Source organism: Melopsittacus undulatus, chromosome 1 (genome assembly GCF_012275295.1).
Source record: "Melopsittacus undulatus isolate bMelUnd1 chromosome 1, bMelUnd1.mat.Z, whole genome shotgun sequence".
NCBI classification, from domain to species: domain Eukaryota; kingdom Metazoa; phylum Chordata; class Aves; order Psittaciformes; family Psittaculidae; genus Melopsittacus; species Melopsittacus undulatus.
In genome coordinates, this window is record NC_047527.1 from 128,788,728 (window position 1) to 128,800,996 (window position 12,269).

General features: G+C 39.6%; 1 protein-coding gene across 2 annotated transcripts in view; it reads left to right on the forward strand.

Annotated features, from left to right (window-relative positions):
* The window catches only part of HDAC9 (histone deacetylase 9), a 395,548-nt gene that overhangs the window by 234,858 nt on the left and 148,421 nt on the right, over positions 1–12,269 (forward strand). For both annotated transcript variants that reach the window (XM_031052375.2, XM_005152865.3), the window contains one exon: positions 8,600–8,777. In XM_031052375.2, the coding sequence (XP_030908235.1) occupies positions 8,600–8,777 (178 nt within the window). The remainder of the gene's footprint in view (positions 1–8,599; positions 8,778–12,269) is intronic.

The following is a 12,269-nucleotide window of genomic DNA, read 5'->3' on the forward strand; positions in this document are numbered from 1 at the left end:
TTCAATTTTGGTCAAGTTACAAATAATCTTTGTGCAAATAAAATATTAGAAAAGTACAAGTTGTATTTGTTTGTTCCAGAAATATATTTATTGCATAAATATATAAAGCATACTGCAAACATATAGAATACATTATAGGTATTATGAACAGATCTGAAATAAATATTTTGTGGAATAAATATTTTGCTTTTTTTCCATCCACAGCATCCTTCTTATATTCAAATCCTATATTTTGTAGGGTTTCAAATTATATCACCATTTCACTACAGATCACTATATCTTTGTGTGCTAAAATCAATGAAGTGAAGAGCTAAGCACCACGGAGAGAAAGATATTTTAAAAATATTTTGTTATACTTGCAAAAGTGCATGTGTACATATGTATTTCTTCAAGAAGCTAGCTTTTACTACAAATATATTGGAGAAATTAAGTCTGTTGACATTTTAGCCACACCAAACTAGGGTGTGAGATTTGGTAATATATCTCTCTAGAGAATTCAGAGGGGCAGAAGTCCTAAAGTAAAGGAGCAGAACTTGGCATCCATCAGTTTACAACTCTGCTGTCATGCAGGCAACAGCAGAAATGGAAGATTTGTGCGGAAGAGCTCTGGTGTGAGCAATGGTAATTTGTGCATTAGATGAAGTAATCTATGGAGATGGTCTACAGAGAGAGAACAGAGAGAACAGAGTTGTTCTGTCCATAACATCTTTGTTACGGCTATTTGCTGACCATATGATCCATCGATGTTCTCTGTTCTGATCTCATGTACCTATATACAAGAAAGAAGTAATTCTCAGAGGGCTTCTATATACCCGCATGATTTTGTGCTTAGACACTGATGTGTTAATGTGGGTGAACTCTGTATTGAAGAGCAGGTTTTTCCAAGGTTTCATCCTTATATATCAGACCCAAGTAATTTCCATTAACTCTACAATGAATCCCAAACTCAGCAGAGGTGCCTATAAGACCAGAACAGAATCTGTTGAAGTACACAAAAAACAGATCTTCACCAGGGATGCTGCTGAATTTACCCTGGAGACTGTTATTTCCCTGTATGAAGGCCAAAATAATGATGCTTCACTTAAAAAGAAACTGTATGAATCTGCTAAGAAATATAGCTCCACTGAATAGCAGAAAAATGGAAGTGGTTGAAATGATCTGTGTAAAGTAACACCACACTGATTTGCTAGCAATGTTGAAGAAAGTTGGGTTATATTTCCCAGAACAATGAAATAGGTGGGACAGGTGATTTTTCATTAATTACTTTGTGTCAACTAACACTTCAAGTGAATGACTGTTGGAAAGCTGCTAGGATTAAGTGCAATTATAAAGCTTATTTATTCTTCACATCAAAGTAAAAGAAGCAAATAGTTGTTAATATTGAAAGGGCAAGATATGTGGACAACTGTATTTTCCCATTGGTATTAGTTTCTGTACTTCTTGTATTCTTTTTTTTGGAAAGCACCAAATGACTTCAGGAAAGTCTTGTGGTATTTCTAGTAAAAGTAATAAAGTAACAAGAATCTCTAAAGATTTAGTAAAAAGAAGAAACAACACACAAGATGTTCAGTTGGTTCCTTTCTTCCCTTCATTGTACCTCCAATTATATGTATGTTTATATTAAATCTCTGGGAGAGTCAGAAAGGGAGGAAAAGATTCAGCCAGGAGTGCAAGCTTTTGAGGAGGTGCTGCATTTTCTTTGGATGCGTGCTGTGCACACTGCAGAGTCAGCACTTTAGCAGAAGTGACAGAAGTCGAGTACCTGCCAATGTCAGGAGTGGAGAAGGCAGGTCTTGCAGGAGTGGGAACTGGGAGTGAAACCAGCAGCTCAGATGGACTCCTGGAATTTCCCTCCAGTAGAAAATGCTCTGTATTTAGGGCCCTCATAGCTGTAACTCCCAAACCTCATTTCCCATGACATTTTTCTTCTTAATCATGCCAGGCTTCAACTTACTGACTGCCTGGCTCACATTTCTTTATCAATATAGCTGAAAACTCAGTGTTTTGGAAACTCTTCATCCAGGGGAGGTAATTTTTACCACCTCCTTCTCTGAAACTGTGGGTCAGCAACCTCCTCACCTCCCCCTGCCACAGCAGGGCAGTAGGTAGAGTCCCAACCCTGCTGTTACATCCTACAACCAGAGGCAAAAGGTGCGACTCCAGCCCTAACCTGCACATTTGGTAATGCAACCCAAGGCAGGTAATCCACCCTCTCCTTACATGACTTGATGAAATAGCACACTCTTACCACCCCATTAATAGCCTTTGCTCTTCCTCTTTTCCTTTGCCCACCTGACAAAAATGTTGTCATTTTAATGTTTTGCTACCCCAAAGGAGTTCCTGCCCTAGAAGGGAAGGGTTGCAGGAGGGCACAAAGACCTCTGCAGCAGCAGCTTGGCTGCTGTGTGAACAGAGGGGGGAAAACAAAGATAGTTGAGGATGGTGACCATGCTCTGGGTGGTCACTGCAGCAGGACCACCCCAAATACTAAGCTCTTGGCAGTAGCTGGAATAAGCCTTTCCACACTCCTCCAGAAGGTGAGGGAAGGGCAGAAGGCATGGAACTGTTTTGCTGTGAGCAGCAGGTTGCTGCCCAAGGCAAATCTTTTCTGCCTAGGACTCCAGGCAGTTCTGGGATATGGCTTTCATTCCATTGTTCTGTATCTGCAGCCAACATGCAGTCGATAAGACTTCATTTCTCTTTACCCATTTTCTAGTCAACACTGTCTTCCCTGGATTACAGCAAGAGAAAACCAAATTCTATAAGCATGCTGATAATATGTGACCTAATACACCCAGATGACTCAAGGCTAGCTGCCCAGTTTCTTCCTGTCTATGCTTTTCTTTCTCTGAACCAATTTCTGTCTATTCAATCAATGTGTTTGCATCCATACTTGCTATTTATTTACATTTCATAAAAATGCTGATTATGAACTTGTGGCTGACTGTATTTCAGATCATGATACTGATATTTTTGAAAGTGGTGACCATGGAAGTTTGTAGCTTTACATATGGTTTTGTTAAAAATAGAACTGGTAGGGTTTCTTGGTCATGTGTTTTTCTCCAAGTGATAGAGCTGTTCAAAAGATCTCTCAGCATATTAATTTTCAGGGGTATCTCAGACTAATTTTAGGTTGTATAGATTGACAGAGGTAAACCATTACTGCACTTTGACATTTATTCACACAAGTATTTTCAGAAGATCTCGTGACCTATTTTTCTAAGTTCCTGAGGGCAATTAGTTATGGTTTGAGACTAATTGGCAGAACAGTAGTTCACAAAATTTCTGGATCAAAAGTGCTACAACTTCTGTTATCTACAGCTCTTTTTGTCACAACTCTCCTTGTCTAGAAATTGTTCTCTGTTTTTTTCCTGTCATTTCTGGGGATAACAAAGATCAATCCCATTAATGTTTTCCATGAGGTTCATTATTTTTGAAGCACTGGTAACTAGCTACATCTGTACTGTATGAGAAAATTCTGGGTGCCCAAAATTTATTGGTGCCAGAATTTCTGATTGAATCAGACTTTGGATGATGCTTAGTCTGGGCAAAGGCTGCCATTGCAGGGACCTTAAAGCAGGACTAAACTCTATTTGCTGCAAGAAGAAGCCATTTTCCTGGATGCAGCCACTGTCTGGTCTGGACATCCTGTAGGTGCATTCAACTACAATGGTACTGGGAAGTTCCGAAGTCAAGGGGGATGATGGGTAGGGAAAGACAAGTGGCAGGACCTAAAGTTATTCTGTTACCATGTTGCTATAGGGATCTTGAAATGGGTAAGGAGCAGAGACTCCAGCAGGAGCTGTGGGGTGAGACAAGGCAGCAGTGCAGGTGTCAGAAACACCCTTCAGAGGAAGGAGCTGGAGGAAGCACTTGGAAAACAGTAGGTCTCGCTGCTGGGCAGGGTTTGTTTTCATCCTCATGTAGGACAAAACTTCCTCCAGCACATGTGTTTTTCCTCCTCAGTAATAACTGGTCCTTTGGGTAATGCTCAGAAAACACTGTGGAAATTATAGGGAAAAATTAACTAGGGAACAGGCCACCAAAAATGCTTTGAAAGGAAAAGCAGTACTAAGGGTCTTCAAGGGAGGATGGTCAATACATGAATGATTTTTTAACAGTTAATAGACATTAGCACACATTTCATACTTCAGCAAAGGCACAGTAGAGGGCTATAAACCTGGCCACAAATACGTGAGAGACTATAAGCAGTAATCTTGCCACTAATGGGAAATTTTAAACTTCCTAAGGAAAAAATAGATTTCTACCACAGTGAGAAGAAGCCAAAGCATAAACCTGGAGAGAGATATGCATATACCCATACATAGGATTGTGGTACAGACATACCAGTTTTATGATTTATTTAGCTGTGATTAAATGAAAACATACCAAACTAAATTGAAAAGCAAAGTGTTGTGAGGCTAGAAGTTTTTGCAAGTGAACAGAACATATTTTTCCTCTGCACAAAACGTAACAGCCTGAAGGAGCATTAATTCATAGAGAATTCACCTATACTTTATCATACAACATAGATCACCTAACAACACAACTGAACACACTTGCGGGACACCAGTTCTCACAGACAGTAGAACTAAGGAAGTAGTTCTCATTAAAATTCTCAGAACATATAAAACACTAAGCACTAAAACATACAAATCACACATCTACATGAAAGGAGTATTCACACCAACCCAAATTAATTCCAGCTCCTCCTAAGCAAACATTACAGTAATAGTAGGAGAATAACAAATATTTACCTCCCATGCCTCTTAAAGCATCATCTTCTCTTTAGATACTGATTCTAAAAATCCTCCTCAAAATAATTACTGAAGGTCTGAGCTGGTTTCTGAGGAAGACGATAAATGACCCTCCATTCGCTCCAACAGAGGCCCTAATTGCCTGCCTCTACTAATAAACTAATCTCAGGCACCTGGAACTAGCAGGCTCCATGCCGGGCAAGCAGGGCTCAGGTTACCTAAGAAATGCTCCAAATATATTCACACAAATCACTAACCCTGCAGATGTGCAAATACTGCTTTTGTCATATTGCTGGAGAGATGGACATGTGTTTGCAGTGCTGTAGCACATAAAATCTGAAGATGAATTCATTGTGTTGCTTTAATCCCTTCCAGAGTCCAGGTGGGCATCTGGGGAGCCAGATAAGTGTTTTGATTATTCACATTACTCATTGCATTAATCCACTTGTCTGTGTGTTACAGTGTATCTCAAATGCGTAGGTGGCTGGAAAAAGTACATGGATTTCAGGAGTGCCTGTTGTCTGTAAAATTAAACCTAATCAGGAAGTTAGCCTAAAACTTTGACTAAAACCTAAATGAGTCCAAACTTTGCTGATGCTTCGAGTTTTTAAAATTACAGTTTAAGGGCCTGGCAGTCACCAGAGGACGCAAGCAAACCTCAGTGTTAGCCCTGGGAGACAAAACTACTGCACTTTTAACAAAATATAAAAGGTTTTCACAGGCAAACAGTTTTCCATGACCTCTGAAATTAAAACAGGTGTCATGCAGCTTTCCATCCAACCATCCACAAATTTCTTCTCCGTCCATGTACTGATTATGCTGATAAACATCTGTCAAATTCAGGGTATGTGTCTGGTTTCATTTGAGGAGGGAAGAATGATATAAACAAAATACAGTTTAACAACAAAATACAGGAGAGCAAGAACAGGCTCTTTGAGAAATTGCTGAAATTTATGGCTGGCTGGCTCCTTAGTGATGTTCACACAGGTTGATTGGCATTCTAAAATATTACCTTGATTTGCTCATATGCCTGAACAATAGTGTTATTTCTATTGCTCACATAGACACAAACACCTGATCTTGTTATAAGCAAAGGCAGGATCACGTTCCTGAATTATCCATGTTTTATAGTGTTCCAGAACTAGGATTTTTTCTTCTTGAAGACACCACTAAAAAAACCCCAAAGCAATCCAAAACCACCTAAATTAACATTTTCAGGTCAGAGACCTGGATAGATTAGATTTTGGATATTGATTGAACGGCAAACTTACAGCTTCACTGAAGAAGCTTTTGCTGTCACTGCACAAGTAAAGTTCACGTCTGAAAGTAAAATAAAGGCAGATGAGGCAGCTCTAAGGGCTCAGAGATCAGAGTCTACCTGCACTGAAAAATGTCCAGACAGAAACATTTGTTTCTCATCCCCACTCACTGAGAGCTGAATTTCCAAGATTTCCTTAAGAAGTGTATTTAAATAATATTGTTTAATAAAGACTGCCAGAATACACTGGTGCACCCTTACTGGCTTGAAGTAACATGAACAATACCCTTTGTCTTCTGTACTCTAGTAATTACCAGAAAACTGAACTCAGTTAATGAATTATCATTAGTTAGTGTGAATACCAAAAAAAGTTAGTATCAAAAATCCCCTTAATCAAAGAACTACACAGATACCAGCTATTTGATTCATGCAATTAATGCACCTGTGAGGTTGAGGAGAGCAGCAGAAATAACAAATCTGTTCATTTCATGAAAGATAGTAGAGGTTTGTGTGAAGAAGAGCTCCAGGTAGGAGTCTGTCTTCCTCCAAACTGCTCAGCTAGCTCTTGTGCTTTGAAAGAGATGTAAAGGAGGCAGGAGATGGTGAATACACCAGCATCAGGCAGACAGTCCAGCTGTCACAGCTTGACCCAAGGATGCAGGGTGTCATCATGCCACAGACAGCAAAATAACTCCTTTATTGAGCATTAAACCAGCATTGAAGACTATGAGTGCTAAATCCTCACAAAGGAATTTATCTACTTCTGTTCTTCACAGGAAAAATATTCAACAGAATAGCATTCGTGCATTCTTCACTTCTCATCAATCATACACACTCTCAGCAAAGATTGCAAAAGAGTTGTATCCCTAGGAGAACAAAAAATATCTCCTTTGAAAATTAATCACAACAAAAATAATTAGTGAAACTAAATAAAAACAAGGCACTTCAGCATTTCAGGAAACAACTCCTGAATGTTATGTTCGTAGAGAAAGGGGATGCATAGATCTCCTCAGATGCCTCAAGATATTTCATGAAATATACAATCTCATCCTGCCATCATACATTGAAAAAGCAATAGGAAAAATTGGGGACTGTATTTAAAGAAAGAGAAAAGGTTTAATGATACCAAACCAAGACAGTTCATGTAAAACCTCTTTTTGCAAAAACTCTTTTTTGCTTACTCATATTTTCTTTCTCTATTTAGTCACTTATACAAGGTTCCAACTGATTTACCTTCCTATAACCTTATGTCTTTTCACTGAAGTGTGACTCTAGATATTAATGTAGATTTTGAGGCTTACTTTAAAACATTTGCTCTCATTTCAGCTATTACTCACAATTACTGTTTTCATAGAGGCCTTTATTTTAGGTGCAGGGTAGATATTCTCTCTTCCCATGAGCTGTGGATTCATTTTGCAGTGTACAAGGAACTGGGGTACTCCAAGGTATTTCTACCTGCTTTCCTGCGCAGCCTGAACTTGGTTTCACTTCTGTGGGCACCCAGCAATCCCTCCATGGCTGGATCAGACCTCTGAGCTGCTGTACCAAGCAACAGCACACAACACTGCTAATTGTTACTGGGTCAAAACAGAAAAAAAGCCCTATACATGTACCATATATGCCTGCACAAATGTATACTGAGCCAAGGTGAAGATAAACAGAGCCTGCAGTTCTCAGAAGTGTGAAATTCAGCTGAATCTATATTGCAGAATGGTTTGGAAATCTCTTGTTTGCGTTCATTTTCTGTTGAGGTTCTAGGATTATGTACACAAAAAACAAAAGGAAAAAGAAAAGGATTTGTAGAGCAACTCTGCTCTGTGGAGTGAGTGAATGCCAAGGTTCCTCCTGACTTCAGCAGGGTTTCAGCCTTTTGGCATGTCAGCAAAATTCATCACCTGTTGACAAACAAAACAGAGGAAGACATCTTCCTTTCCGCTCTCAGTCTTTTCACACCTGGTGACCTTTCCTGAAGTGTGGCACTGCCTACAGCTGGCAGGAGTTATGACAAAAAAAGATGGTCCCCAAGTGGGATCTCATGTAACAATTCCTGAATTTCTAAACCATTTGTGAAAACCTATGTTTAAATCATTCCTGGTTTCCAGAGTACTCTGGGAACTGAGACCTCTGTAGAAACTTGACTCACAGTTGCTCAGCAAGTTTTGTACTGGGCAGGAAGGACACCGCTTTTCACTTTCTGTGCTGTAGGAAGATTTTATTTTTATTTGTGTAGGGTCGTAACATGTATATTCTAACATCATATTATGTATTCAATATATTGTAAAAACCTTTGTCTTTTATAAGCCTCTGAATGCAAACCCATTTTTCCCTCTATTTGGGAGAACTGACAGGTTGCCTGCTATTAGCTACTCTCCAGCAAAGTCAGCAGCCCACACTGTCAGTGTGAAAACATCTGTTGAATGGATTTATTGACTAGGTCTTAGCTGTGAGTTGTTGTTGAGGGGGGAGTCCACACTGTTTATTACAGCCCTGACCTAATGAACTTAATTTGTTGACATGTTTCCCTCAGTGTCTTACTTGATCCCATCTCACATGTCTTTCTACCGTGCTGTTTTCTTGGAAACAGGAGTTCCTGGCTCATCGGCGTGTCCACCAGTTGCAAATCTACCAGGCTCAGATGGCTACAGTTGGCATGGCGGGATTAGATAAACATCAGCCAGTGTTTAGGACCCCATCTTCCCCTGCTGATTCCACATTACCTCAAGCAGATATGGACCAGCCCAGCCAGCATGTCTACACCACTGGTAGGATTCCCTAAAGACTGCTTTTATATAGGCAAGGAAAATGCGTTTGTTCATGTAGGATCAGCAGACTTAAGTGTCTCAAATGCCTCCTGCAGCAATGCATTCAGTTTTAGCCTTACTGTTCCTCAGTTTTATGATGCTGTACTGGCATCAAGTCAACCAGTGCAGCTGATAAATCACACGCTTAATATTCACACAGTCATAAATTATTATCATTGAGTGGCTATGGCAATATAGTAACAGGTGCATTTTTGGTGCTTTTAAGTCATTTATAGTTTTTTTTCTTTCATTTCTCTATCTTCTGGGTCTTTTCTCTGTGTTCTTGTTGCCTGTTTTGTAGAGACCACCAAGAAGTTGAAGAGAGACCACCAGTAAGTAGGAAAGCTGCATTATAATTCTCTGCATCTTCATTTACTAAGTCAGTCTATGCTGCAAGATTGCTTTCCCTGCAGAAATAGCAAAGCTGTAGCCATGACTAGAAGGTGATGTTGAATACAACTTTGGCATCTTTCAGTAGCTGTTGTGGAGTCTACAGAGGAAGGATTTACAGTCAGGCCCTGGGAGTCATCAGGGAGCATCAGGTATAGCCTAGTCTGTTCAAAGCAGAGTGCTTGAAACCCCCAGAATCTTCAGTGAAAGGAAGAAAAATGAACACACAAGCACCATTTCTTATTATGGGTAATCTAACCTTGCAAGAGCACCCATCTTTTTAAGAGCCAGAATCCCAGGATAACATTACAGCATGGTTAGAAGTGAAGATTAACCTACTTTGTGCACAAAAAAAGGAGAAATGAATACTTGGAGATATCATTTATTCAGGTTTCTGACAGAGGTATTAGTTCCTTCACATCTGTTGGCAGACTTGCCATGACCTGAAAGCTTATGACTCTTCAGGCTGTGACCATGAATCGATCTATGATGGAGTTAATGAGCACTGTATGAGACTGTGCAAGACAGCATGCTCTCCCATATTCCCAATTAGAATGAGAACTTGGAAAGTAAAACATAACATTATTATAAAAAATTAAAAAAAAAAAGAAAAAGAGATGTCCCTAAAGCACTGCAAGTAAGTGGGTAAATGGATGCAAGGAATTTCAAAAAAAACTTGCTAATTCACTTCCCATGAGTATCTGCAAAAATTCCCCAGCTGTGTATAGACAAGATTATTAAAAAAGACCACTGTTTTTCTAGTTGTGCTTCACAGTGTCCCCAGAACACTGTAAACTCATGCTAAAAGATTCACAGAACACACCAGAAGTGAACTCACTGTGTGCAGGCTTCAGTGCCCTGTTCAAAACCTGCAGTTCCACTAGAAATGCTGAATGGAGTTACAAATGTAAAGTCTGCTGTTTCAACCTGATTGCTAAGGCTTACTGGCATCTCCCTTTGTGAGCCCCCAGAAAGGGGAGTAGGGCCAAGGGTGTTACACATATCTGGGAACTTGTGGTATCAGTGGAACTGATCAAGAAATAAAACATTGAGCTGGAAGAATAAGAGAAGGGATGAAATTATGTAGGACAAACACTGAATGAAGATAGTGTGGGAGCGGGATGTACCAGGCATAAAGGCTTGAGATCTGACACAAGGAAGTCTCAACAGTTCTGCAACAGAAATGCAGACAGCCCATACACAGAGTCAGGGTGTAAGATCGTGCAGAGAGTTTAACCATACCCCTTTAGTTAAGTATTGCTACATGCACATCAGTGGAAAGGCAGAAAGAAGTAAAGAAGGAAAGAGAAAAAAGGTATCTTATTCTAACAGAGATTCTCAATCTTTCACTGAACTCCTTACTCCAAATCATCTTTTTCTTGAATCCTTTTTTCTTCTCTTATTGAAGCCTTTTTCCCCACCCACCACTCTTTCAAGATAAACATCTCATTAAAGAAAAAAAAGATCTTCCTATTTCCACTTTCTCTACAACTTTATGCTTCTGCTTTTCCACTTCTGCTCTGTATCTTCACCTCTTTCATATCCTTTGGGCACTGGCTGGAGACACAGTAAAGTGCTGTAGCTGCTTCCCAGCTGTATCTGTGCTAACAGCCAATACCCCTGGGCTGCTAGATCAGTTCTCAGATGCAACAGAGACATGCGACCTCTGCATTTACAATGAAGCCTGCTTGAAGAAGCCCCTTTCCCTGACATGTCTTTAGGCTTATAGACTTACATATATAACCTTTGTCTCTACTGCATCTGAGTAAATTGAAAGTATATTTAATTTCTATGAGATTAACACCTTTGGAGTCACAATGAATTGACACTTTGAAACTTCAACAGTTCTAGTACACTTTCTGGGGACTGTAGTGATAGGACAAGGGGTAATGGGTTGAAATGTAAGCAGCAGAGGTTTAGATTGGATCTAAGGAAGAAATTCTTTACTGTTAGGGTGGTGAGGCACTGGAATGGGTTGCCCAAGGCGGTTGTGAATGCTCCATCCCTGGCAGTGTTCAAGACCAGGTTGGATGAAGCCTTGAGTGATATGGTTTAGTGTGAGGTGTCCCTGCCCATGGCAGGGAGGTTGGAACTAGATGATGTTAAGGTCCTTTCCAACCCTAACTATTCTATGATTCTATGATATGTGCATTATAAATGTATGGTTTGATATGGTATGGTACAGTATGGGTATGGTATAGACTGGCTTTATGTGTGCATAGTATTTCCTGGGTCTGGCTGGTGCTCTATCATTTATTCACTGGTTAGTGGAAAGAAAGAAGTCTACCCAGTTTTTATCCATTTTTATGTGGCCTTTCCTAAATTCTTTGGGAACTTTGAAAGCCCTGAGCAAACTGGTCTGACCACAGCGCTGACCTGCTCTGAGCAGAGGGTTGGACTAACAGACCTCCCTGTCAACCTTAGCTATCCTGTGGTTCTGTGATTTGCTCCTTTAACAGAGCACAGGATACAGCCAGTCCACAGCAGTTGCAGCACTAGCATTTTCAAACACATGCAAAGAAGGAATTGGTGTGTGGAAAAGGAGAAAATTCTGATACAGCATAAAGTGAGGTCTAATTCAGACTTTAGAAATTAATGTAAAAACACCTCCCTGTGTTGTTTTATTTCTTACTGTTTTGGTGTGGGGTTTTTTTGTTTTTGTTTTTTTGGTTGGTTGGTTTGTTTCTTTTGGTTGTTGGTTTCTTTTCGGGGTTTTTTTTTTGATTTTTCTGTTGAACTTGTTTGGTTTTTTGTTTTGTTTTTGGTTTTGTTTGTTTTATTTTTCTTTTTTAAAGATAACATACTGTGGAAGAGAAAAAAAGGTAGAAGAAAAACTCTTGTGGCAGAATATTACCTGGGGATCTAAACGAGCTTATATTTTTGTGAGTCATGAAAGAAAATGCTCTTAGCTAAATATCTGAAGAGAATATTGGCTAATATACCCTGAATGGAATAAGAAGGGAATAAGAATGCGGATATCTGTGAAAGAGCTGTGCAGTATATATGCAGTAGATACATGAGATAAAGAGTTAAAGATGGAAAAAAATATAAAGTCTACCTGAT